General features: G+C 58.2%; 1 protein-coding gene across 1 annotated transcript; it reads left to right on the top strand.

The window, feature by feature from the left end:
• Window positions 1-27,860, top strand: PKD2L1 (polycystin 2 like 1, transient receptor potential cation channel). Its single transcript, XM_074999459.1, has 15 exons — window positions 1-295; window positions 4,048-4,161; window positions 6,076-6,203; window positions 8,371-8,624; window positions 10,203-10,427; window positions 14,087-14,315; window positions 15,529-15,699; window positions 16,852-17,033; window positions 19,356-19,476; window positions 20,306-20,404; window positions 21,315-21,436; window positions 24,113-24,230; window positions 24,471-24,607; window positions 25,423-25,570; window positions 27,642-27,860. Exons 1-15 carry the CDS (start codon window positions 1-3, stop codon window positions 27,858-27,860), a joined length of 2,562 nt encoding a protein of 853 aa, XP_074855560.1.

Here is a 27,860-nt window from a genome sequence, read left to right as displayed (position 1 = left end):
ATGAGCTGCTCCCGCTTGAACAACCGAGCTGAGAGCCACTTCCGAGCTCAGGAGGAGCACGAGCTGGCAGCCCTGGGGAAGAAAGCATGGGACAACCCTGGTTACACTGGCTCCCCCTCTGCCTCCCTGAAGATCCGCACCATCTACAACCCCAAGGCCATCCTGGAGAACCCATATGAGACCACAGAGAATCTGGGAGAGGTCCCTCCCAGCCACGAGGAGCGAGGGAAGGCTGAGGGCAGGAGGAAGAGACCCCTGCCCAGCTGCTGCTTCCACATCTTCAAAGGCATCCGAGGTAAAACTGGGGGCTCTGGCTAGAGCAGTTTCTAAGCCCAGGCGAGGAGCAGCCCTGGGAGCTGAGAGCAGCTGCGTAGCCAGGAAAGCTGCACACGGGGCGGCTCATCTAATGTGTTCTGCCTGCGGTCGTGCACGGAGGCTAGGGCAGCTCCAGGGACAGAACCTAGGAGTCCCACCCCACCCTCTCAGAGGTAGCCGTTGGCCCCATTTCACAGGTGGGGAAACCGAGGCACCAAAAGATGAAGGGGTTTTCCCAAGTGTCTAGACTAGACTGGAACATGGGCACCCTGACTCCAACCCCTGCTCTAGGCACTAGACAAGCCCTCCCCGCACCGGCTGGTGTTATTCTGTAGTGACCCACTGGCAACCCTTCCTGTAGCCGCAGGTACCTGAAACTCACCACACTGCTGGGCTGTGGGGACGGAGCTGGAGCAGCGGCTCCCAGCCCTTGGCAGGCGGGGACCCCTTCGGAGCATTCAGGCAGACGTGGTGCCCCCGGCAATTCACAAAGGGGCAGCGGAGCCGGAAGTGGCGAACTCTGTGCCGGAGGCGAGATCGCAGCCCTGTGCCCCCCGTTATTCCATGCCAGGGGAGACCCCCTCAGACGGGAACGCCGCCGTGAGCTGCACAGCTCAGTGCTCTATTGTTAGAGGGGCTCTGAGCTGCGGCGGGGGAAGGGCTGGGCCACAAACTGCTCCCCCTGCGCCGGCGGAGCCCCCACTCGGGGCTGGGGCCACAAGCAAAACAAAAGTGACCCTCAGCTCCGCGGGGGCGGGGGAGCCGCCGGCGACTGGGAAGGGGCTTGTGGGCTCCCTACGCGTGTGAAAGCCGAAGCAGCCGCCGGTATCGTGCGGGGGGGGGTCCGACCTTCCCTTCGCTGGGGGCCACCCGGCAATGTGTGAGCAGCTCCAGCGGCTGAACGCAAAATAGCCCCAAACTGCGCCCCCACCCCAGCCACAGAGCCCCCCAGCCCCAAACTGCCCCCAGCCACAGACCCCCCCAGTCCCAAGCCGCCCCCCCGCCCCACCCCAGCCACAGACCCCCCCAGCCCCAAACCACCCCCAGCCACAGACCCCCCCAGTCCCAAGCCGCCCCCCCGCCCCACCCCAGCCACAGACCCCCCCAGCCCCAAACCACCCCCCTTCCCCCACCCCAGCCATAGACCCCCCCAGCCTCAAACCACCCCCTGCCCCCACCCCAGCCACAGACCCCCCAGCCCCAAACTGCCCCCAGCCACAGACCCCCCCAGCCACAGACCACCACCCCACCCCCACCCCAGCCACAGACCCCCCCCAGTCCCAAACTGCCCCCAGCCACAGACCCCCCCAGCCCCAAACCACCCACCCGCCCCCACCCCAGCCACAGACCCCCCCAGCCCCAAACTGCCACCCCATCCCCACCCCAGCCACAGACCCCCCCAGCCCCAAACCACCCCCACCCCCACCCCAGCCACAGACCCCCCAGCCCCAAGCTGCCACCCCGCCCCCATCCCAGCCACAGACCCCCCCAGCCCCAAACCGCCTCCCACCCCACCCCAGCCACAGACTCCCCCAGCCCCAAACCGCCCCCCACCCCCACCCCAGCCACAGGCCCCCCCAGCCCCAAACCGCCCCCCCACCCCCACCCCAGCCACAGACCCCCCAGCCCCAAACCGCCCCCCCACCCCCACCCCAGCCACAGACCCCCCCAGCCCCAAACCACCCCCCCACCCCCAGCCTTAGACCCCCCCAGCCCCAAACTGCCCCCAACCACAGACCCCCCAGCCCCAAACCGCCACCCCACCCCCACCCCAGACCCAGATCCCCCCCAGACCCAGACATGCCCCCACACCTCCATCCCACGTCAGAGGTGAGAGTGAGAACCCCCAAGGCTCCACCATGTGGTGCCTGAGGAAGGCGGGTGATGGATTTCCCCCCTACAGACCAGGGCAGCTGGCTCTGAGCCAAGGGCTGAGGAAGTCAGTAGAAAACTTTCCTTTGGGCTCTGGCTCAGCCCTGGAGGTACAGTCTCTAGCCTGTATGATACATGACCCATAGCAGGCCCCTGGCAGCCTCCCAGAGCTCATAGACACTGATACATTAATTATCTGCACCCAGCCTTGGAGAACCTGCTTGTAAGGCAGAGCGCTCCTGTCTGGCATCTCCTAGGGCATGAGGGTCCTGATGTGTGTGAACAGCTGTTACGTGGGAAAACAACCTCCAGCTAGAATGCATCTCGGTAGCTCTGCAGCCAGCAGAAGTGTCCGGATGAGACCCAGGCAGCGAGACGGGCCAGGTGGTAGGGCACCTTCATGCAGCCGGGATAAATGGGTGTTTTTGAAGCAACAGGTTAAAGTCAGGGTCAGAGTCCCTCAAATTTTTTTCCAGCCAGGGTCAGAATAAATGTTGCTCTGTGCACCAAGGCATGCTTGGACGTGCACCACCCATAGGAAGACGCACTGCCGGCTGTGGGTGCGCTGCAGACACATGGGATCCCAGCTCAAGCAGCCCTGCGGTGCTAGGTGCTGTACAGCCGCGGAGGGACTCCCAGAACGCAACTTAGCCACACAGTTAGAAAGCACCGGTCCTTGCTCTGGCGTGCTGGCAGTCACAGCACATGAGCCGGGCCCAGAGCGTAGTGTCCCTATTTCAGAGATGGGAAACTGAGGCAGGGAGTGAGCTGGCTCAGCTCACACGCAGCGTCCAGGACCAAGCCAGGAGCTGACCCCCAGCCCCTGCTTTTCCGCCCTGCTGCGCAGCTACTCCTCACATGCAGGGGTCTCTCTGGCCCAGCTGTAGATGTAGCTGCCACTCCCTTCCCTCCCCCACCTCCGTGGCATGTGCTTTGAAACTCTCCTCTGGCTTGGAGACACCTCAAACCAGCATTTGCCCGGCCGGGTCCTCTGCAGCCTCAGTCATTCAGCTGGTCTCCAGCCGTGGCTGGCCCAGGGCAGCACACCGCAAACGCTCTGGGCTGAGGCTCTGCCCATGCGAGGAGGCCATGCTCTGCTCGGCTCAGCTGTGGGGGCCAGGAGGGCACCCAGCGGGCACCCTCCACAGCTCATGCCCACCCTCCTTCCGTCAGCACGCACGCCCTGCAGCCTGGCGTTTGCCGGGTTAGAGCCCTGCAGCGGGGCGACCGAGCTGGGTCCATCTCTATGCCCAGGTGTGTACAAGGGCTGGGCCCTTGTGAGCAGAGCGAGGCGCATTGGGATTACTGGTGCGGAAGTGGGAGGACAGGCTTGTGGGGGCAGAGGGTTGAGCCAGCTCCCAGCGGAGCCATTCGAGAGGAGGCACAAGCGTGTTGAGCTGGGCGCTGTGAGGAAAACACCCCATTCTGCGAGGCTCACTGAGCTGCTTCCACCTTGCTAAGTGCACGCAGGCTCCGGACACCGAGCCAGACCCTTCAGGTGTAAATCGTGCTGAGGTCGCTCGAGCCACATCCTGACACCCCTGGTGGAGCTCCACTTCCGCAGCCCCAGGCATCTGAGTCCCCAGCATGGGCACCTCGGGGCCTGCGCATCGCTGGGCCCAGAGATTTGGGGTGTCTTTGGAGCGAGGCAGGAAGGGCTGCGCTGTCCCTGGAGCACCCGGCCTGGAGGCAGGTCCGCTAGGGAAGTCCTGCACGGATGGCCGTGTGAGGGTGCCTTCCACGTGCTTTCCTCCCACCGTGCCAATCACCTGCTCCAAGGACCTTTCTCTGGGCAGTGAGCAGCTAAGCCCTCGACAATGTCACCCCCAGCCTCATCTCCCGCTGCTTTGCGCTCCACAGGCCTGTGGGGGACAACGCTGACGGAGAACACTGCCGGAGACAGAGAGCTGTACATCAAGACCACGCTGCGAGAGCTGCTGGTCTACGTCCTTTTCCTGGTGGACATCTGCCTGCGTGAGTAGCTGTTCAGCTGGCCCCAGCGGGTGCGGTGGGGGACTCTGCTGAGGAAGGTTTATGGTTTGGGGTTTGGGGCTTTGATTTATGGGATGTTTAATATCTCATACATGCGCCCCAAGCTCCAGAATCTTCTGTGTTCATCTCCAGAACCTTAGCTTTCAATGAGCTTTCAAAACATTTCGTCTCTTTGTCGCTGGAGATTATAAAATCACATCACTAAAAAAATCATCCCTGCCCCATCTGCCATGGCACAGGGGCACCAGTTTAATACGACTGCGTAGGACGCTGTAGACTTAAGGCTGCCTGGGGGCCACTGGCCAAAGATGGTATACCCCACAGGAAGCCGGTGCTCAGGGCCTGAGCCATCAGCCCAATGCCTCTGCACAGTGGGACTTGGCACCTGCTGTTTTAAGCCACGCTTCCCAGGCCTCAGCCCGGCTCTGGGGGTGGGCATGAGAGCTGGGCTCAGGGCGGCGCAGGGAGCTCTGTAGGGCCAAAGCACAAATGCAAACAACCGGGTCTCGAACCTCCTGACCTGGAGCCACATTGTTCAAACGCACGCAGGGAGCTGACGTGTCCCTCTGAATCTCATGGGCCGCGTGGCTCGGGTGATAAGAGGGGTGGCAGCTCGCTTTGTCCTCCGGGTGGATTTAATGCAGCTCTGTACCAAACGCTAACGTGCTTTGTGTGGGCAGAACAATGGCTGTTTGCTTTGGGAAGGTTCATTGTTATCTCGGAGCAGCACCTGTAGCGTAGCCTGGTCTGCTGGGTTATATTTCACACACACTGTGGCAGAGCAGATGCACAAAGGTACCAGACAGGGATGGCTATTGCTCAGGAGCTGGGGCGGGTGGTCATCGGTCTCCCAGGGTTGCACCTCTTCTGAGTCATGCACGTGTCAGGTCGGGAACGTGGGAGCCCTTCCACCGGGGGACAGGGTTAGGGAGTCTGCCTGGGAGAGCAGTGTGTGTGTGTGAGACCCAGCCCGCGGTCAGGCTCTTGTGGGGTGAAAGTTAACCTAGAGCTCCCCCCAAGGGAACTCTTCTGATCCAGGCTGGAGGGGTCGCCCTGCCCCAGGGCTGCATGCAGGCGCCTTGGGGTGAAAGGCTCAGGCCAGGGAGAGCAGGAGGCCGGATGAGAACAGTGGTTCTCACGCTATTTGCCATTCTGCGCTGCACCCCCTGCTACCTGTACGGCCCTGAGGGAGTCCCGTGGCCCACAGCTGTGTGCCGACTGGGCCACAAGAGGCCCACGGCCATCCTGGGTGAGCGAAAGGCCTTAGACTCTGGGTTAACGCCTGCTTGAGCTGGTGGGTGAGATGCCCCAGCCCCTCTGCAGGGCTGCTCCAGCATGGCTGGCACCCCACGTTCCCACGCCAAGGGCAGAAGGAGGCCCTTGGAGAACTGTGCAGCTGGAGCTTGCATGTGACTGCGCGCTGGAGAAGCCCAGCAGCCGAGCCGTTGCGGCTCAGCCCCACCGGGAGCACCCCTCCCCAAACAGAAATACCTTTGCTGAGGACCTGGGACAGCCCCTGAACATCAAATCAGCCCCCTCCTCCTGCTGCCGCCTCTTTCCTCCCAGACTCACCCCGCCCCGGCAGAGCTGCCGTTAACCTTAGTCTCTAACAGGGGGTCTCAAATTTCTCATGCCTGACCTCCCCCCGGGCAATAAAAGGGACTACACAACCCAAGCCTGAGCCAGTTCAAGCTTCTGGGGCTGGGGGAGCAAAGCCCCTGGGTGACGCCCGCATGCCCTGGCTGAAGGTCTCGGCCCAGCCCCTCTAAGCCAGCCCAGGCAGCCCTATTAAAATGGAGTCAGGACCTATCTGGGGGTCTTACCCCACAGGCTGAGAACCGCTGGGCTTCAGTGTTGGTGTGCCAGCGACCCATCCCCTCTCCTGTTTTCTCCTAGTGACGTATGGAATGACCAGTACCAATGCCTATTACTACACCAAAGTCATGTCCGACCTCTTCCTGCACACGCCTTCCGACAGCGGGGTCTCCTTCCAGTCCGTCAGCAGCATGGCTGAGTTCTGGGGGGTGAGTACGCCCACGCGTGGTCTGGGAACGGAGACCATTCCCTGCCCTCCGTCCCTGTGCACGCCCGCCTCCCTCCATCCCTGGGCACGCCCACCTCCCTGCGTCCCTGTGCACGCCCACCTCCCTCCATCCCTGTGCACGTCCACCTCCCTCCATCCCTGTGCACGCCCACCTCTCTCCGTCCCTCTGCACGCCCACCTCTCTCCATCCCTGTGCACGCCCATCTCCCTCCATCCCTGTGCACGCCCACCTCCCTCCGTCCCTGTGCACGCCCGCCTCCCTGTGTCCCTGTGCACGCCCGCCTCCCTCCGTCCCTGTGCACGCCCACCTCCCTCCGTCCCTGTGCACGCCCACCTCTCTCCATCCCTGTGCACACCCACCTCCCTCCATCCCTGTGCACGCCCATCTCCCTCCATCCCTGCGCACGCCCACCTCCCTCTGTCCCTGTGCACGCCCGCCTCCCTGCATCCCTGTGCACACCCATCTCCCTCTGTCCCTGTGCACGCCCGCTTCCCTGCGTCCCTGTGCACACCCATCTCCCTCTGTCCCTGTGCACGCCCACCTCCCTCTGTCCCTGTGCACGCCCGCCTCCCTCCGTCCCTGTGCACGCCCACCTCTCTCCGTCCCTGTGCACGCCTGCCTCCCTCCGTCCCTGTGCACACCCATCTCCCTCCGTCCCTGTGCACGCCCACCTCCCTCCGTCCCTGTGCACGCCCACCTCCCTCCATCCCTGTGCATGCCCACCTCCCTCTGTCCCTGTGCACGCCCGCCTCCCTGCATCCCTGTGCACACCCATCTCCCTCTGTCCCTGTGCACGCCCACCTCCCTCTGTCCCTGTGCACGCCCGCCTCCCTGCGTCCCTGTGCACACCCATCTCCCTCTGTCCCTGTGCACGCCCGCCTCCCTCCATCCCTGTGCACGTCCACCTCTCTCCGTCCCTGTGCACGCCCGCCTCCCTCCGTCCCTGTGCACACCCATCTCCCTCTGTCCCTGTGCACACCCATCTCCCTCCATCCCTGTGCACGCCCACCTCTCTCCGTCCCTGTGCACGCCCGCCTCCCTCCATCCCTGTGCACACCCATCTCCCTCTGTCCCTGTGCACACCCACCTCCCTCCATCCTTGTGCACACCCACCTCCCTCCATCCCTATGTGCTGCCTCCTTTGCTGCTACCTGTGATTGGCTTCTGTGGCTGTCAACTTTAGTTCCCTTCCTGTGTGAACAGCAGCCATTTCACTGGCCTTGCTCACACAAAATTCAGCCACCCAGCTGGCTCTTTGAGCACAGGAATTATTTCCATTACCGTGGTACCCAGAGGCCCTGAGCTGAGAGCCCTGCTGCTGTAGGTGCTGTGCAGACACCGTGCAAAGTCCCTGTCCCAGAGACCTTGCAACCAGCACAGCCAAGAGAGACAAGAGAGGGGAAGGGAAGAGCTCTTGTCCCCGTGTTACAGAGCTGAGACACAGGGAGGCTTTGCCCATGGTCCCACGGCAGAGCTGGGAGTCGCACCAGCACTTCTGCATCTGTCGCCAGCACTTTGCCAAGCAGCACGTTCTGATGGGTGCCATAACCTGGTTCCTCATCCGTGTGAAAATCAGGCCTGGCTCTCGGCCCAGGGAGACTCTTTGCTGAAACAGTTCAAGTCCCTCCAGAGTTCCTCCACGTCACCAGTGAAGGCAGGACGGGGAGCAGGTGCTGAAGAGCAAGCAGTCCTGGCGCACCTCAGAGGCTGATTTTTTACAGTCTTCAAGGCGCCACAGGCCTGCCTGGTGTTTTGGGAAGGCTACAGCTTGGCAGGGCTCTGCCTCCGAAGGGGAGAAGACACACAGCACCAGCAGCGCGGCTGCTAGGGAGATACCTCCCCCTCCTGTCCGGAGCAGACACAGCCAGAGCTTGCAAAGAGCGGCCTTTGTCTGCGGTGGGCCATGTCGACCCCGCAGCGAGCTCCGGATTCGCCTTTCTCCTGCTGCCCCGGCCGTTGGTTCATCTTTGGCCCTCCCCTCCTCCCCTTTTCCAAAGGCAACACCCTTCTAGCCGGCCACGACACAGCCGATCGGGGCCACGGCTGAGCGGTGTGGTGACAAGCTGACACCTGGTTGTAAGCCCCAGATGAAGGCCCAGCTCAGGGTCAGCCTGGAGCCGACTGTCTGATCCCTCCTCTTCTGCAGTATGCCCAAGGCCCGCTGCTGGACAGCCTGTACTGGACCAAGTGGTATAACAACGAGTCGCTCGCGCGCAACTCCCAGTCCTACATCTACTACGAGAACCTGCTGCTGGGCGTCCCACGCCTGCGCCAGCTGAAGGTGAAGAACAACTCGTGTGTCGTGCACGACAACTTCCGGGAGGACATTTCCGGCTGCTACGACGTGTACTCCGAGGACAAGGAGGAGAGAGAGCCCTTTGGGCTCATCAATGGCACCGCGTAAGTGTGCCCTCCCCCACGCTCCTTCGGCCCGGGAGGTCTTCGCTGGCTTCGGCCACGGGCTGCTGAAATGCCTCGTGAAAGGCTGGTCCCCAGGGAACGAGGTGTCGGGGGCGGGGCTGGGTGCAGTTCTGCGTAGGCCTGCAGAGTTCGTTCCCTCTGACCCAGGGTCCTACTGGCTTTTTAAAAAAGCTTCAGTGAGTCTCTGAGGCAGAAGCAAAGAGGTTCCTGCTGGGAAAACCCTGGAACAGCCATGGGAGGAGGAAGCTCAGGCTGAGACTCTTGTGTGTGGTGTTTAAGTTGATGAAGACACACCTGTGGGAGAGAACATGTCTGGGCCAGGTTCAGGGAGGGCACAAAACCCCTGCTTGCCTTACAGCCCCTGTGACACCAAGAACCACATGCCAGAGGTCTTGAGCGCCTGTGCTCAGCCCAGCCCCAGAGGTTCAGCTCCTTCAGTTAAGAACTGGGACTTCTGGACACTTCTCTGAACTGAACCAAACTTGCAAAACTCTCTGCAGTTCTCCTGGGGTGGGCGGTTTCCCCCCCAGCCGGGGCTCATGCGAACATACTGACTGGGCAGCCGCTGGGCTAGAGTCCTAGAATGCGATTAATGCTGCATGTGACCAGGCCAGTACGGCAAACGGGCTGCCCTTGTCTGGCGGGATGCTCTGTCCCAGCATCAGACCGTGCGGGAGACACGCAGGGGAGCCACACGGGGACCCCGGTACACAACCTCTCACCAAACACTTGGGGGGCAATCGCCAGACAAAGGAGGCGAATGCTGTTGGTGTTGGGGAGTCTGTGTCCTGTCCCCAGCAAGGTGCAAGGCCAGCGCAGGACCTGGCAGCTCAGTGAGCCAGGGACAGGTGAAGAGTGTTTGGTCTCCGGCAGGGAAGGTGATCATAGCACTGCAGCAGCTTTAACGGGACGCTCTCGGAAGCGGGGGGCCCATGTGAGAGTTATAGGGAGACACTGTCCTGCATACCTGAGCAGCCTGGTGGCGCTGCTGGAGCCTTATACCTGCCAAGCGGCCCACGTGAGAGGCGGACAGACCCCAGGATGCTAGACATGCCCGTCAGCTTGTCCTCGTGTTTGGATCTCTTCTGTCCGTAACGCTGTCGTCCGACCTAAACCGCAGCTGGCGTTAAAGAAGGCTGCCTGGTCCTGGGCCGCCCCACGCTCGCTGCTCCGGGTGGGAGCAGAAGGCAGGCGCTGAAGAGACATCAGGCCTGCAGCTCAGCTCAGGGTGGTCCCAGGGGCCTGCAGCCAGGGCCGGGTCTGCAAGGCAGCGAGCGAGGGCGGGAGGTGAGAGGTAGAGGCCAGCGGAAGTCAGGGGCAGCTCAGACAACCCATTGCAGCAGTCTCTGGGCCCGTCCCCTGTGGCGTGCTAGCTCCAGAGAGCAGCACGCCGAGAGGCAGCCCCAGCCCGGCAGCACTGACAGGCTAAACACTCCCTTGTAGCACAGGGCAGGAGAAGGGGTTTGCTGCAGCGCACCTGGGAGGCAGTCCTAGCCCTGCGCCTGGCCACTGGGTCCCATTGCCGCTCACGGGGGCTGGTGGATTCCCCTGTTGCAGGTGGAGGTACCATTCGGAGCAGGCGCTGGGCGGTTCGTCCCACTGGGGTCGCCTAACCAGCTATGGCGGCGGGGGCTATTACATCGACCTCAAGCTGACCCGGCAGGAGAGCGCAGAAGCCCTGCAAGTCCTGAAGGAGAACCTGTGGCTGGACCGGGGCACCCGGGTGGTTTTCATCGACTTCTCCGTGTACAACGCGAACATCAACCTCTTCTGTGTGCTGAGGTGGGTGGGATCCCCAGTGCCCCTGCGCCCTGGGGATCCTGGCAGTCACGCCCCGCCTACCCCCAGCACTTCACCCCCTCAGGAGTGGAGTTCAGCCTCTGTGCCCGCCCCGGGGAGAGAGGGACTCCTGTCCTCAGCACCGGCAGCACTCAGACATGCACTGATTGCCCCAGGCTAAGGGACAGGCTGCACCCAGAACCCAGGAGTCCTGGCTGCCGGGTCCCTGGAGAAAGCGCAAGTTCTGCCAGTGGAACGGAGGCGAACCCCTGACCTGACCTGAGCTCTGCACAGACCTCCAGAGATCCCAGTGCGCATGACCTCTCCTTCGCTGCCTGCTGGCCGTGCCGGGGTGGACAGGGTTCAGGTCCCCGAGGTCACTGGTGCCGCACGGCTCTGAAGGAAGGTACCCAGGCCCTTACGCAGATGAAAAGTGGGCACATCCGAACAAGCTCCTGTGACTTCTCCTCTGGCCTCGCCAGGGGATCCCGCTCCCTCCGCAGGCCAGCAGCTCGCAAGGCCCTGCCAAGACCGGGCTGCGCTGTGCAAGGTGCTGCATGTGTCTCGGGAGAGGCAGTGCCTGGGAGCAGGGGGAAAGACCTTCCCGGGTGCGTAGGGACCAGTGTTCCCTGTAAGCTGAGCGCATGGGCAGCCTCCCAGGAGAGATTCAGGCGCCGCCCAGCTGATTGGCAGAGCACCCACAGCCACCCCCCACCAGCAGTGTGAGTTTCTATTGGTGGTGCCCGTCGGCACAGGCCTCGGTGCACACAACAATATTTATTCTGCCCTGGGGGGCAAAAATTCGAGGGAACGCTAGCAGGGACCTGTCACCCATTGAAATCAACAGGACCAGACCCCTAAATCATAGAATCATACAATGCTAGGACTGGAAGGGACCTCAAAAGGCCATCGAGTCCAGCCCCCTGCCCTCATGGCAGGACCAAGTACTGTCTAGACGATTCCTGACAGACACTTATCTAACCTGTTCTTAAATATCTCTAGCGATGGAGATTTCACAACCTCCCTTGGCAATTTATTCCACTGTTTGACCACCCTGACAGTTAGGAACTTTTTCCTAATGTCCATCCTAAACCTCCCTTGCTGCAGTTTAAGCCCGTAGCTTCTTGTTCTATCCTCAGAGGCCAAGAAGAACAAGTTTTCTCCTTCCTCCTTATGACTCCCTTTTAGATACCTGAAAACCGCTATCATGTCCCCCCTCAATCTTCTCTTTTCCAAACTAAACAAGCCCAATTCTTTCAGCCTTTCTTCATAGGTCACATTCTCTAGACCTTTGATTATTCTTGTTGCTCTTTTCTGGACCGTCTCCACATCTTTCTTGAAATGCGGCACCCAGAACTGTACACAACACTCCAACTGAAGCCTAACCAGCGCAGAGTACAGCGGAAGAATGACTTCTAGTGTCTTGTTCACAACACACCTGTTAATGCATCCCAGACTCAAGTTTGCTTTTTTTGCAACAGCATCACACTGTTGATTCATATTTAACTTGTGATCCACTATAACCCCTAGATCCCTTTCTGCCATACTCCTTCCTAGACAGTCGCTTCCCATTTTGTATGTCTGAAACTGATTGTTCCTTCCTAAGTGGAGCACTTTGCATTTGTCTTTATTAAACTTCATCCTGGTTACTTCAGACCATTTCTCCAATTTGTCCAGATCATTTTGAATTCTGACCCTATCCTCCAAAGCAGTGGCACCCCTCCTAGTTTGGTATCATCTGCAAATTCAATAAGCTTACTGTCTATGCCAATATCTAAATCATTGATGAAGATATTGAACATAATGGTCCCAATACAGACCACTGCGGAACTCCACTTGTTATACCTTTCCAGCAGGATTTAGAACCATTAATAACTACTCTCTGAGTATGGTTATCCAGCCAGTTTTGCACCCACCTTATAGTAGCACCATCTAAGGTGTATTTGCCTAGTTTATTGATAAGAATATCATGCGAGACCGTATCAAATGCTTTACTAAAGTCTAGGTATACCACATCCTCTGCTTCTCCTTTAGCCACAAGGCTCATTATCCTGTCAAAGAAAGCTATCAGATTGGTTTGACATGATTTGTTCTTTGCAAATCCATGCTGGCTGTTCCCTATCAGCTTACCACCTTCCAAGTGTCTGCAAATGATTTCCTTAATTACTTGTTCCATTATCTTTCCTGGCACAGAAGTTAAACTGACTGGTCCGTAGTTTCCTGCATTGTTCTTATTCCCCTTTTTATAGGTGGGCACTATATTTGCCCTTTTCCAGTCTTCCGGAATCTCTCCTGTCTCCCATGATTTTTCCAAATATGATAGATAAAGGCTCAGACACCTCCTCTATCAGCTCCTTGAGTATTCTAGGGTGCATTTCATCATGCCCTGGTGACTTGCAGACATCTAAGTTCCTAAGTGATTTTTAACTAGTTCTTTTTTCATTTTATCTTCTAAACCTACCCCTTTCCCACTAGCATTCACTATGTTGGGCATTCCTTCCTCAGACTTCTCGGTGAAGACCGAAACAAAGGAGTCATTAAGCATCTCTGCCATTTCCAAGCTTCCCGTTACTGTTTCTCCCTCCTCACCGAGCAATGGGCCCACCCTGTCCTTGGTCTTCCTCTTGCTTCTAATTTATTTATAAAAAGTCTTCTTGTTTCCCTTTATGCCTGTAGCTAGTCTGAGCTCATTTTGTGCCTTAGCCTTTCTAATCTTGCCCTGCATTCTTGTGTTGTTTGCCTATATCCATCCTTCGTAATTTGTCCAAGTTTCCATTTTTTATAGGATTCCTTTTTTATTTTGAGATCATGCAAGATCCCCTGGTTAAGCCAAGGTGGTCTTTTGCCATATTTTCTATCTTTCCTACACAGCGGGATAGCTTTCTTTTGGGCCCTTAATAATGTCCCTTTGAAAAACTTCCAACTCTCCTCCGTTGTTTTTCCCCTCAGTCTTGCTTCACCTGGGACCTTGCCTACCAGCTCCCTGAGTTTACCAAATATATATATATATATATATGTATGTATGTATTTGAGGATCTGAGTGCAGTTTTATTGGTGGCTGCCACATGGCTAATAGGGAGCCTTTCATAGAATCATAGAATCCTAGGGCTGGAAGGGACTTCAGGAGGTCGTCTAGTCCAGCCCCTTGCCCAAAGCAGGATCAACCCCAACTAAGTCATCCCAGTCAGGACCTTGTCAAGATGGGACTTAAAAACCTCTAGGGATGGAGATTCCACCACCTCTCTAGGCAACGCATTCCAGTGCTTCACCTCCCTCCTGGGGAAGGAATTTTTCCTAATATCCAACCTACTCCTCTCCCTCTGTAACTTCAGACCGTTGTTCCTTGTTCTGGCGTCTGTCACCACTGAGAACAGCCTCTCTCCATCCTCTTTAGAGCCCACCTTCAGGAAGTTGAAGGCTGCTATTAAATCACCCCTCAGTCTTCTCTTCTGTAAACTAAATAAGCCCAGATCCCTTACCTGACGACATTAGCCACCTGGTCCCTTCTCCATGGGTGCAGCGAGGTTGTTGGTGGGGAGGTGCCTGACTCTTCCACACCTGCCCGGGAGCTGGGGGATGCACTGGGCTCCTCCCTCCTTCGGCTGCACCACAAGAAGGTGTGGCACTACCAGCGCGGTTCTGGTTTCCTTCTCCCTTTCCAGGCTGGTAGTTGAATTTCCAGCCACGGGCGGTGCAATCCCCTCCTGGCAGATCCGCACGGTGAAGCTCATCCGCTACGTCAGCGCCTGGGACTTCTTCATCGTGGCCTGCGAAGTCGTCTTCTGCATCTTCATCTTCTACTACGTGGTGGAAGAAGTCCTGGAGCTGCGCATTCACCGGCTGCACTACTTCACCAGCGTCTGGAACATCCTGGATGTGGTGGTCATCCTGGTGAGTGGGGGGGCGGGCAGTCCGGGAAGGGGGAGAAGCCAAAGGAGAGGTAGGAGCAGGGGACTGGCCCAGACCTTTGCCCTAATCCCTACACCTCTTCAGACTCAGGCAGAGGGGGACCATCGAGAGCACTCAGGCTGTGACTGTCAGCACCAGGCAGAGACCTTTGCAGCTCTCCCCTTTAGCAGGTGCCTGCGTACTTGGCTGGAGGAGAGGCTGCAAGAGTCCCTGCCATGGCGTAAGCCCCAGGCCGATGCCAAGTCATTCTCTGATGTGTAAGCCCTTTTCTCTCCTCCCTGGGTTACGCAGCAGCAGGCAGCGCTCCGTTGAGTGCCGGGGCACCTGAGAGGCGCAACCTTAACGGAGACCCTGAGTGTCCCAGTGGTGATATTGACTAGTTGGGAATCCCTTTTCCACCCCGATGTCTAAAGCTCTGTAAATGGCGGTGCCTCCCCTGGCTGGTCCCTGCACACACTTAAAGCTGTGCCTTGGGTACCTCCAGGAAACTTATTTCAGTGATCAACTGGATTTAACTCCCAAACAGTATAAATAGTGTATGTCCCATACACCACATAAGAATCAACACACACTTTTACTAACACACAGAGACAGGGTTACAGACCAAACATGGGTGCAATCAGTTAACAATACACACAGAAATAAATGAAACATAACTGGCATGTACCCTGCCCTCAGTTCTCCCACCCCAGCGTGCACACTCTTTAATTATCAGACCTCCAGTTACTTGCTTGGGGTGACATGCGGCTGTTGGTCTCTGGCTTGCAGACGCCTTGGTCAAGGTTCTGTGTGTCAAACCAGGCAAAGCAACCAACTGACCAGGCCCTCTGCCCTGGATCTGGCCTTTGCAGCTCTCTAACACACACAGACCAAGCTCCTTCCCTGCAGGGTCTCTCATCAGCAGGCTGCAGCTCTCCAAGGCAGCACCTGGCTGGGATAAAGCTTCGCCCTTGCTTTGAAGCAGTCTGTTCCATCAGCATTCTCTCTGCAGCAACAGGAGATCACCAGCTTCTTTCTCCAGCCTGGCCAAAAAGCCCCCTCCCATCCCCAAACCCCTCCTGGGAGTTGTAGTCACTAGAGCCAGAGTGCCACACACAGAGCCAGCCAGAGGCTCCCACGCACAGAGGGGCCTACAGATGTGTTTAGCCCCAGCCCCCAGAGTTCCTGCAGGGACTCAGGCCCTTACTCTTTCCAGCTATCCCTGGTTGCCATCGTGTTCCACGTTTTCCGCACCATCGAGGTGAACAGGCTGATGGGGGAGCTGCTGCGGCACCCCGACATCTACGCCGACTTTGAATTCCTGGCTTTCTGGCAGACCCAGTACAACAACATGAACGCCATCAACCTGTTCTTCGCCTGGATCAAGGTACCCCGGGCTCCCGGGGGGGCTCTGCCGGCCGTGGCACACCTAGGGAAGGAACCAGGGCTCCCTGCGCCCCTCCTCGGGTTTGGGCGGGGGGCAGGCTAGAGGAGTGGAATCTCTCTGCCTTGGGTCCCACGCCCCCAAGGCAGCCTGCGCCGTGCTGCTGGGAGCTGGGAGCTGCCGGGAGCTGGGAGCTGCCGTTTGCAAAGGGGCCGTTGCGGCGTGGTGGCCACCTCCCCAGTCTGTTCCCAACAACTATGAAAAGATCCCCCACCATGGAAACATGGTCGCACTCCGCCATCCAAGGAGGAGCGACCCTTGGGAGAGAGCAGGTGACTTGATTCTTGTACAGTAGGTACCATGAAGCCTCACCCAGCCCCACTCAGATCTATCCATCAGGAAAGCCAGTTCCAGCAGTGGGTGGCTGGGTGGAGAAATCAGAGCCCAACCTTCTGTGTTCAGGCTCCTGCGCAGCCATGTCTCCCCCATGCCGCAGGGACAGGGCTCCTGATCCGAGCTGACAGCCCACGAGTGGTGCAGGACAGGGCACTTCCCTGGGCAGCTCCCAGCCCTGCCTCGCTAGGTAGGACCCCTCCTAGGGCAACAGGGAAGTTCTGTTTCCAGAACCACTGGGTTGCGCTGCCTCTGCTAATGCTGTCGAGAAGGATGATGTGTGAAGCCGATTTTGGTGCTGATATCCCTGGTGTGGACACACAACGAGCTGAGCTGAGACAACCGCTCCTTTCCTGGGTCACCCAGTGCTGACCCTGAGGAATGACCCTGAGGACTCAGGCAGCCTCGTGCCTTTGGCAGAAAAGCCACAGGTTTTACTTTGCATTCTGTGGTTCTCTTGGCCTCCTCCCCTCCGTCTGTAACGTATTTAGCCTCACAGTGTCCTGGGAGGCAGGGCTGTACTATTATCCCCATTGCACCAATGGGAAACTGAGCCAGCAGGTGAGTAAGTGACTTGCCTAAGGCCACACTGGAAGTCTGTGGCAGAAATTGTACCTCATCTGCCCCCGGACACCCTAACCGTTGCACCATCCTTTCTTCTCATCCGCCCTGTTCCATCGCTCCTCGGAGTGACTCTACTAACTCGGTGTGTGCCTATGGAGGGGGACGACCACCTTCCCTTACCCTGTCTCTGCCCCACAGATATTCAAGTACATCAGCTTTAACAAAACGATGACCCAGCTGTCCTCCACGCTGGCACGCTGTGCCAAGGACATCCTGGGGTTCGCCATCATGTTCTTCATTGTGTTCTTCGCCTACGCCCAGCTGGGCTACCTCCTCTTTGGGACGCAAGTGGAAAACTTCAGCACCTTCATCAAGTGCATGTAAGCGTAACCTTTCTCTCCCGGTGTCCCCCCCAGCTCCTCTCTCATTCACCGGCATGAAGTGCAGTTCCGGTCTGGGACGACACAGCTGGGCAGCTGTTCCCAGCAGGGTTCGAAGCCACAGCTGTGGAGTTTAGCGACACTGCCCCAGCATGTCAGCCCCTGCAGAGCCCCAAGAGCAGACCTGGCTCCTTTCCCTTCCCATTCGCCGTCAACCGAATGATCAACCGCCTCCCACATCTTGGAAACGCAGCACCATTTTCAGCCGGGAGTGGACGCGCTCCGCTGGCCGGAAGGGAAGGGGTTTGCAGTTCTTTTTCTTTGGGAAACCGGCATGTCAGTGCGGCCTGGCCGTGGGTGTCGTGGGTCAGCCTCTCCACGGACTGGGAACCCCAGTCTGTGAACAGCGCTGGCTCCTCCCAGCCCGGCTGGCCCAGCACATCCCCAGGACCCACCCCTCTAGATCTAGCCACTGAGCATGCTGGCCATGTGGCTTTTGCTGCAGGTGGCTTGCTGCTTGGTCAGGTCCCCATGGGAACGATGTGGGGCCTGACCCAGAGAGGTCAGTGGAAGGATTTCCAAAGGCTCTAGGTGAGGCCATTAGGAATGACGAGGGTGACCATCCGTCCCATACTGGGTGGGACAGTCCCGTAGTTGGGCCGCCAAAGAGGCACCCTGACTTACTTTTTAAGAGACAAATTGTCCCGTGTTTGCCCCCTCCCCCAGCCTGGGGAAGCAGGGGAGGGTGGGCAGGGAGGCCGGCCACTGCACCTTCTGGGGCAATCCAGCGGCTGCAACTTCCTTCCTGGCTCCCCTGGGCTTGGAGGAGCCGCCCCTCCCGCCATATCTCCCTGTTCCGTGGTTGGCCCTACGGGTGACGTAAGTGCCCTCATTCAAACCAGGGGCCCCTGGCCGGCAGTGGGAGCTGGCTGCATGCGACATGCACAATCAGCGTAGGCAGCCACGGTGGTGGACTCCTGTGTGAGGCACAGAGGGAAGAGACCCAGCAAATCCCCTCCTCTTCCGACCCCGAAGTGAGTGGGGGAGGAGAAATCACTGTGCCCTGCGAGAGCTGGAAACTCAGGGGTGACTCCCTCGCGAATGCTTCAGGAAAGGGGGGGTGGGGATGTGGGGCAGGGCACTTGTATTAGGAAAAGTGGATCTGGATTGTCTTTGGCTGACACGTCAGCCGCAGCCACAGCCCACAGCACGATTGCCCCTGGATTGCCTTCTCCTGCCGCAGCCCATCCCACGCGATTGTGCCCACAGTCATGGGCACCACACAAAGTCACACCCTGAGTAAAACTTGCAAAGCAACCTAAGGGAAAGCAGGGGAAGGCAGTGCTGCCTGGTGGCAGAGGTGCTGGAGCTGGGCTCAGGACACCTGGGTTCTGTCCCCAGCTCTGCTATCAGCCTGCTGGGTGACTTTGAACAGCTCATGTCCCTGCCTTGAGCCTCAGTTTACCCAGCTGTAAAATGGGGATAATGACACCAACTGCTTTGAGAGCTGCAGCTGAGAAGTACTGGATCAGGGCTGCGATTATCTGTGTATAAATCCCTCAAGCAGCTCTGCCAGTCACAGGCCAATTGCCATGTGCAGTTTGCCGGGGTGATCAACGTCAGGTGGGCAGCTGCCGCAGTGGGCGTGTGAGCCAAACACATGGTCTGCTCCCCTCTAGTGAGCACAGCAGGCCAGCCTCATGCAGGAAGGGCAGGAAGGTGGGGAAGTTAATGCATTACCTGGGCTCCTCCGTTGGAAGTGACTCGCGAGGATGTGGATGTGCTGGAGCAGGTTCAGCGAAGGGCAACAAAAATGATTAAGGGGCTGGAGCACAAGACCTATGGGGAGAGGCTGAGGGATTTGGGCTTGTTTAGTTTACAGACGAGAAGACTTAGAGGTGATTTAATAGCAGCCTTCAACTTCCTGGAGGGGAGCTCTAAAAAGGAGGGTGAGAAACTGTTCTCAGTGGTGCCAGATGGCAGAATAAGGAGCAATGGTCTGAAGTTGGAGAGGGGGCGGTGTAGGTTAGATATTAGGAAAAACTACTTCACCAGGTGGGTGGTGAAGCATTGGAATGCGTTGCCTAGAGAGGTGGTGGATTCTCCATCCCTTGAGGTTTTTAAGTCCCGGCTGGACAAGGTCCTGGCTGGGATGACTTAGTGGGGGTTGTTCCTACGTGAAGCAGGGGGCTGGACTAGATGACTTCCTGAGGTCCCTTCCAGCCCTGGGATTCTGTGATTCTGCCTGACTCGCGCATGCGTCCAGCACATGGTCGCTGCGCCATGGGCCCCCTGCTGACCTTGGGCTCGCTCTGCTCCTAGCTTCACCCAGTTCCGGATCATACTTGGCGACTTTGACTACAACGCCATCGACAATGCCAACCGCGTGCTGGGGCCTATTTACTTTGTCACCTACGTGTTCTTCGTTTTCTTCGTCTTGCTGGTAAGGGAACGGCTCCGGCCGCCGGGAGCAAAGAGCTCAGCTGCTCCAGGTGCTGCAGCCGTGCAGAGCGGACAGCTCAGGGCAGACATGCAGGAGGTTCAGGCCCAGCTCCATGAAGTGGCTTGGGTAGTGCCAAGGCAACTTGACGATCACTGGCACCCAGGAGCCCAGGGCTGGGCTCTCAGCTCCCTCTGCCAGGGCTGGGCAGTGCAATCCCTTTGCCTCGGCTGGCAGAGGGGGTGTGGACAAGGCTCTCTCAGCCTAGGGGAGTCCTCTAACCGTGGGGCTACCACAGGCTTTGGGTGGCCTTAGGCATGCTGAGGACAGGCCCACCCATGCAGCCCCACAGGACAGAGTGGCAGGCGGGCGCCTCTCCTCGCCAGGCCTGAGGTTCACACTGGGCCTGGACGTGGGAAAGGGTCCTGGGTACCTACCTGAGCCAGCAGCATGCACACCCACTGGCACTTTGTGCGGCCTGTGTCTCCGTGGATTGGGCCCCCGGCCACCCAGGGGATCTGGCAGGACCTAGAGCTGAGTCTGGATGTGCTGGGTCCTGGAGCAGTGCCAGGAGCCCCCTCTTTGCTCAAGAGCACCGTACGATCTGAGGGCACCAGCCCCTCGCCCCCGTTGGGGGAACGGCCGCCTCTGCGCTAGGTGCTGCACAGAGAGTGCGACAGCTCCCGAGTCTGGCCACTGGCGTCACTGACAAGCTGCTTCTGCCGGCCCCTCCCCAAACGCTGCCACCCCCGCAGGACGGGAGGGAGGACACGAGCGGGGGCCGGCAGGCCAGCTGGCTGTGTCCACTGCAGCTCGTGTCACCTTTCTCCAGAACATGTTCCTGGCCATCATCAACGATACCTACTCCGAAGTCAAGGAGGAGCTTTCCAACCAGAAGAACGAGCTGCAGCTCTCGGACATCCTCAAGCAGGTTGTACAGAGCCCCCGCCATCCCCCCCAGCTGCCTTGTCCTCACACCCCAGAGAGCGAGTGTGCAGCCGTGGGTCCCAGGAAGCGTATAGAGGGGGCCCCTGCCAGCCGTCCACCCAAATGGCCCCAGCTCCGGGGCCAGGCTGCAGCCAAGCATGACTGGCCCTGTCGGCCGAACCCCGCACATCTCTGCGCTGCTGGGGCCTTGGAGAGCGCGCGCTGCGTTTCACGGCATGAGCTGCCCGCCATCCAGCGCCATTCTCTCTCTGTAGCACGGTCAGAGCGCCCACATCCACAGCAGGACGTCCCATGCCAAAGGGAGGGCGGAGGAGAGGGAAGAGCTGGCCGGCCAGGGAAGCAGGGGGTGCAGGACGCACTGAGGGAAATGTAGGTCTCAGACAAGGCCGGGGGAAGCTCTCCAGAGCCACCTTTGCTCCCGTACCCAGCTGCTGTCAAAGGGCTTCCAGAGGCAGGGCCCTCTGAGCAGTGCCAGGGAAGGGGCAGACCCCAGGCAGCTGATGGGAAATGGGTTCTCCTCCTGGGCCAGCCCTTGAGCTCCTCACTTGCAGTCCAGTCCCTTGCTGGAATTAATGAAAAGGTGCCGATTTCTGCCCCAGGGGCACTAGCACTGGGCAGCCCCCATGAGCACCTCCTACCGGCCTCGCCGAGCTCTCCCAGCCCAGTCTGACAGGGGCTGTGGGAAGCCTGCCCCGCTGGAGCTCTGTGTGAGGCAGGGATGCTCCTGGCAAGGGCAGGAAGGCAGCTCAGTCAGGGAAGAAAGCATCCTACCCACAGTGCTAACATACGCTGTTACCTGTGTCATCTGCCACCGGTGCAGAGCCTCACCACGCTCTCTGCTTTGCTTCTGTCTGCCTGCATCTCCATTAACCTCCTGCGCCCCACTGCCCCAGGGCTACCACAAGACCCTGCTGAGGCTGAAGCTGAAGAAGGAGCGGATTTCGGACGTTCAGAAAGCTCTCCAGAACGGGACAAAGGAGCTGGAGTTTGAGGAGTTTAAGAACAGTTTGAAAGAGTAAGTTGGTCAGCTCCCGGCCCTGATTCCCCAGTATGATTCCCCTGGCTTTTCTCTTTGCCAGCTTGTAATAGGACGGGATTTCTGGACACAGCTAAGGAAATCAATCCAGGGTACATTTGCTTAAATCTGGACCACTCACAGCTCCAGGCTAGGATTTCCTGCTTGCTAAGGCAAGTCAAACCAGCCCCAAAAGCACCTCTGCCAGCCCCACAAGCCAGCCAGAAGCCACACAAGCAAACCCACAGACTTCTCAGCCACTGTACCAACCCAGACCAACAACCCCCAAATTCAGGTGACAGGGTATTAAACCCATTTCCCCCAATCCACAAAGATTCTTCCAGGCCCCAAAGGGTCCAGCCACAGTCCTCAGTCAATGTACACTTGGATCTTACCCAAAAACAACCCCCTTGCCCAAATCCTTTAGATCTAAATATCTAAAGAATTATTTACAAAGAAAGAAAGAACAGGGCTGGAAAGAAAAACTGTTAAAGTGATACTTTACATACACCAGTTACAGCTGTTGGTCCACCCAGTAGCGTTAACCGCTTAGTCTTGAAAGTCACTGAAATTACACCCCATAAGGAGTAGAATTCCAGGGTACATAGTCTTAATTACTGGAGAACTGTAGACCTTGGCACAGGAACAGGAACAAAAGACACAAGACTTTCTCGAGACAAAAGACTTCTCTCCGAGGTGGGCGTGGCTAGGTCCGCACCGCGGCTTTTTTCTTGTGTCCAGGGACAAAGCCCTTTCTCCTTCCCATCAGGGCCTTGAGGATCAGTGTCACCTGACCCAGGTGAGCCGCTGTGTCTGGTTTTGCTAGCGCACTCCAGTCATTTACATGGCAGGTGGGATGGATGTCTGGGCATCTAATTTCAATTCCTTTGCTCAGCCCAGGTCACCTGACCGGCGGGCTGCATTCCAGTGACAAGTCCCAGATTCCTGGGATGTGAATTCGACATCTGGCATCTGGTTTCCGTCCCATTGGTTAGCGCAATGTCCCAGCTGGGGCTCAGTTCACACCTCCTGCGGTGAATCTTAGCACGAACCGTTGCTGGTACGAGTACGGTGTGAAAACCCGTGACTCTACCTACCAGCACGATACAGACTTATAAGTAGGATGCACAGATTCAGGGCCTCCTCAGCTCTCATTAGACACCTCTCAGCCCCCTCCCCCCAGCACACTGTTTGCGGCCAGTACATGCAATGGAGACACACAACGGCTTCTGTATCCGGTCTGAAAGTCCAGCCGCCTGACACAGCTGCAATGCTCAGACCTGCCCTTCCCTCGTGGTCTTCCAACCCCCGCCCACTCATGCAAGGGCCAGATCCCCATCTGATGTAAATCAGCACTGCTGATGGCCCTGATTCAGACTGGCCAAGGAGCCAGCCTGAAACGCTGGTCAGTGCAGCGTGCCGCCTCTCGGCGCTCCTTGTCCCCAGGTAGCAGGCTGGCTCCAGACCTGCAGGGTGACTCTGCTGTCTGTCTGGTGCCTATCCATGCAGAGGAGCAGCCCAGCCTGCTGGGAGGTGGGACGAGGGGGCAAAAGGCAGCTGCTACATTGTGCATCAGTTCAGAATCCAAAAGTGACAAAGGGCGGCACAGTCTCTTTCTCCTGTGGATTCTTGACCTGTGTTCTTTCCGCGTTGTTTTCTGTAATGTGCCATGAATCGAGCCATGAACTACCTCTGGCGTCTTTTAGGTACAGCAAACACAACAACTCTCCCCTGAGCCCGTGTCCGGTACCACCTGCCCTTGCTCCTCAGCCAACGTGGCAGCTAATTCCAGCTTGCTGGGGTGGTTTTCACTGTGGTCTCAGCCTGACCTGCCCAACCTACTAGCCAGCTTTTCCCCCCACGCACTCACCGAGCTTCTCCTGTCTCTGCTGTCCCTGGGCCTCCACGCTTGGTGGAAGGAAAGTGCGTTGCCTGGACCTGTTGCACCTGTCTGGAGCTCTCTGTGCCACCTCTGGGGCTGTGCCTCACTCCTCCCCTGTAGAGACCTTACAGAGAGGGGTTTAGACACTACGATCTTTGGCCTGCTCCTCATGAAGCAGTTCACTCTCTTCCGGGCCCGGGGAAAGTCTGATGGAGTAGCTCTCCCCAGCAAACCCTTCCTTCCCCTGCCTCTACCGCTGCATACCCAGCAGGGTGGTGCTGCCACCTCATTGCTGGTTGGGTCGTGGCTCTCGTTTCAGCTGTGCAAAGAACGGGCTTTTGTGCTCACTGGCAGTTCTGAAAACCTGGGGGCAGGGGGTGTTTTGGGGGGACACAAAACTTCCAATTTGTCAGCAAATTGGAAGGTTGAAGAAAGCGTTGCTTGGAGGCGCATTGTTTTACATTTTTACATTTCAACACCCATAAAATCGAAGATTTCCAGACAGCCGTTTCATCTGGAACATGGCAAGAGAAAACACTGCGACTTTTTCCGATTCTTTCCTCACCACAGTTTGGCAAAACTGACACAAAATCTCAAAAAGGTTTGTGTGTTGCCAAATCAGTGGGGTTTTGCCAAAAAAAGTTCCTGCCCTAGTCACTGGCTTTTCCCCACGTTGCACTGCTCTTACCCCCAGACCAGGAGCTCAGTGGCACACGTCGGTTCAGAATGTAGCAGGAGGCATCCGGCTCTGCTGCGTGACTCCTTGGCTCCGTTCTCTTTGCCACATGCTGTAGGTTGGGCCACGCCGACCATGAGATCACAGCTGCCTTCTCCAGCTTCGACAAAGACGGAAACCAGATCCTTGATGAAGAGGAGCAGACGCGAATGAGGCGTGACCTAGAGGAGAAAAGGGTAAAGAGGGGCAGGGTGAGCTGAGCTGGGAGCCCCTTTTCTGACACAGGTCACCCTCCAAAATCCCTAGGGCCCAGTCCCCAGGGAAGGCGTGGGAAATGAGTGGGTGCCCGGTCAGCATCCCTGCCTGCTCTGCAGCGGAAGATGAGATTTTTGGCAGCCTGGGTTGCTGGGTATTATCTACACCGTGGTAACTGCACTCCAGCTTCCTGTGTGTGCGTGCTTCTCGCTGCCTTCCAGGTTGCTCTGAATGCCGAGATTGAAAACCTGGGGAAATCCTACTGCGAGAACAAGCTGGAGGAGAAACTGAGCCCAGTGGATGCAAAGAACAGTCCCAACAACAAGTCCCTCTGGGTGTCCGAGGAAGAATTCCAAATGTGGGTCACTGCTGGGGCCCGGGCAGCACCTCAAAGCAAAGGCCTTGGCATCCCGCTGCCCTGCCCCCCTCGTGGAGCCGCACCCGCCTGTGCCTCACGGGCGTGAAATCTTTCCAGCCTGCCCCGGCCCTGTACTGCACGCCCCAGGCGAGGCAGTGCCACGCCAAGTCCTTTCCATAGTGGAGCCAGCTGGCTTGGGAAAGGGGGCCAGGACGTTTCCTGGCCTGTGTCAGGAATAGTCTCTCTGGCTGGAGTCATGCTGGAGACCCGGGGCTCAAGTCAGAGGGTGGAATGGGTGCTCGCAGTGGTGGGGCTGACCCATTGCAGAAGGGTTTGTGTAGGAGAGACTCTGATTTACAGCAGCTGGAGTGTGGCCCTTGTTCCCTGGGCAGGAGGCAGTGGGCCAGGCAGGACGAGTTCCCCAAAGGAGGGAACATTGTATAAGGCTTAATGCACAGCACAGGAGTCCAGATATCCTGGGCCAGTCGCTGACTCACCACAGGGTCCTAGGCCAGGCACCTGGGGCCAAGTGAGACAGCTTGGGGCAGGACAGGCAGTTCTGCACGTTACTCATGTGGGAGAATAGCCTGGCCCCATCCACATTAGCTGGCCAGCGTTTAACCTGCTTGGGACGCATGTTCTAAACATAGTCCCTGGGCCCAGCTGTGAGCATCCTCAGCCAGGACCTATCTGCGGAGCTTCACCGGCTGTGCTGCTGCTTAGCCAGCTGACCCCCACGGGTCCCTGGCCAGGGTCTGCGCGTTCTCGGCTGTGTCGTGGGGGATGCGTACAAGGGCTCGCGCTCTCTTCCACAGCCTCCTGCGCCGCGTGCTGCAGCTGGAGCACTCCCTCGGCAGCATCGTGTCCCAGATCGAGGCAGTGGTGAGCAAGCTGGAGGTGCTGGAGAGAGACAAGCTGCAGAGGAAAGACCTGGTGGGCCAACTGCTCGACAACATCAGCAAGGTCAGTCGTTCTCGGGCAGCGCCCCTGCAAGCAGCTGTGTCCTTTGGCTGCTTGTTTTCCAGGCTTCGCTTCTATAAGCCAGTGAGACCTGCTGGCGCTCAGTGCTTCGCAAGACCGAGCCCTTTGCGTGGCACCAAACCTCTTGCCTGCAGGACTTCCATCCCCAGTGCCCCAACCACATCCACCAGTTTATCCAGGTCTCTGGAGCACAATGTGTCCCTCCAGCTTCACGGGCCACAATCAGATTTGGTGTAGGGTGATGCAACTGGACAGACGGCAGCAGACTGGTGTCTGCTGGCCCCAAGCTTGAGGTTGCCCTCTGTGTCCTAGAACAGCAAGCAAGGGAGCCTCTGCCCCTCCGCTCAGGGATGGCAGGTGTTGCTAGAGGCCAGAGGCCTCCCTGATGGTGTGGCTGCACTCTCAGATGTCCCTGCAGAGCCTTCTGGTCCGTATTCGTAAAAGCATTTTCCTGCTGTTTGACAAGGTTTAAAATGAGCAGCATGGTCAGAGCCCAGAATGTGGGGTAGGGGCCGCCTGACCCACTGCGAACACCAGCTCCTTCAGGGACATTGGCCACAGCCCCCGGGAGGTGTCTGCACTGCAGCCACAGGGTATCACTGCAGCATATGCAGACATATGTAAGCGAGCGGCTTGGGCCCCAGAGCCGTGAAGCCATACCTCATGGGTAGGGCGACCATACCTCCCTGTCCCAAATACGGGACAGGGAGATGGCGGGAGGGGCGACTCCTCCAAGCCCCAGGGAGCCAGGAAGGAGGCGGTAGCTGGCAGTGCTCCCGGGGAGCCCCGAGGAAGCTGCAGCTGCCCTCACTTCCCTGAGGCTGTGGTGGGGACGGCCCAATACGGGACCGTTCGCCCCTTTTAAAAAAATGTCGGGGCACCAGACAGGCATCCCAAACACAGGATCACCCTAATCATGGGCTCCGGCTTGGCCTGTGCCAGCCTGCCTGCAACACTGGGCAACTTCTTGTGGGCCCCTCCTGCTGTGACTTCACTGCTGCGGCACTCAAGCTGATTAGACCACTGCCATCTTGGGCACGTCTCCAGGAGCTGCAGTGCCACCCCACGGCTGCGGTGCAGCCGCACCCTCAGGATCTCTGGCTTTGGTTTCCCCCACTGCAAAATAGGGGGTAGCAACTTTGAAGGGGCGCTGGAAGGATTCAGCTAGTACCCTTGGGAAGGTGGTTCTGAGCTCCATGCTCGGTCTTCACTGGATAGACTAGATAGTGACCAGCTTTGGCCCCCTTGTTCCGGCTGCATATTATCTGCACACAGAGTCTGATTCAAAAGGTCTTGTTCCCAACTGTTGTCTGAATGGGGCATGTGAACAGAACTCTGGCTTGGGTCTGGACTGCACTAGCACCGGGGGCTCTGGATATTCATTGCTTGTGTTTGCATTGTTGATGACTCCCCGATATCAGACAGTCTTGTTTCTGATCCCTGATTGGATGACTCCCATGCCTTTGTAAGAGACGCCCACTGGAAGCCCTTTGCAAAGTATAATGAAACAGACATGTCAGTTTGGACAAAGTCTGTGACTAATGCTGTCTTTGCAAGCGCCATCCGGTGGTACCTGGCCAATTAGCTGTCACTCCATACAGAGCTCTCCCCAGAGGAACGCTTTCAAGACCACAGCCAGACCCGCAAAGATTCTCAGCTTAGCCATCTGAACACGGCTGCTGGGGATGCTCCTGTGAGCAGACATTTGCCTGGGTGTTTCTTTGGCAATGTGTCTTTGCAGGACATTCTTGCAAGCAGCATTTTGCAGAAAGGAATTGCGCTAGCCTGGGCCACAATAGATTTTCTAACCACGTTAGTCCAAGTGCTGGAGGCAACCCCTTTCAAAAGACTCCTGTGAGCCTGGCCTGGGCAAGGCTGGTGACCCAGTGAAGGTAGCTGGGGCTTGGAAAGGAGGCACCAATGAAAGTGTGCAGCCAGAGCCCTGCATGGCCCGGGCAGCCGGGCCCTCTCCTTCGCCACCGCTGGAGCCTTTGGTTGGTTTCTTGGTAAATTGTCGGCAGTGCAAATGGGCATTTCTTCTCCTCGACAACAGGAGGAAGAGCCCAGCCAGGAAGAACTGATCCATCGGAACCTAGACCGGCCGGTGAAGGAAAACCCTGAAGGCTGGGAGACAAAACACGGGCTGGGAAGTGACCTCAGTGGGAGCTCTCTCCAACACGGTAACAGCACCCAGCCCAGCCTGCCGCAGTGGAGTTTGCTGGGCTCACAGACGCCCAAGAACACCTGGCCTCAGTCTGACGCACACTTCTGA

This window comes from Carettochelys insculpta, chromosome 7 (assembly GCF_033958435.1).
Source record: "Carettochelys insculpta isolate YL-2023 chromosome 7, ASM3395843v1, whole genome shotgun sequence".
Taxonomy (NCBI): Eukaryota; Metazoa; Chordata; order Testudines; family Carettochelyidae; genus Carettochelys; species Carettochelys insculpta.
Note: the sequence above shows the minus strand (reverse complement) of the source record. Positions and strands in the feature narration are given on the sequence as shown.

Bases quoted from the DNA above. Each gene is read 5' to 3' on its own strand.
- PKD2L1 (XM_074999459.1), top strand. From the start codon at position 1: ATGAGCTGCTCCCGCTTGAACAACCGAGCTGAGAGCCACTTCCGAGCT. The intron at 4,162-6,075 runs GTGAGTAGCTGT...GTTTTCTCCTAG, and splicing joins CCTGGTGGACATCTGCCTGC to TGACGTATGGAATGACCAGT. The intron at 15,700-16,851 runs GTACCCCGGGCT...TCTGCCCCACAG, and splicing joins TGTTCTTCGCCTGGATCAAG to ATATTCAAGTACATCAGCTT.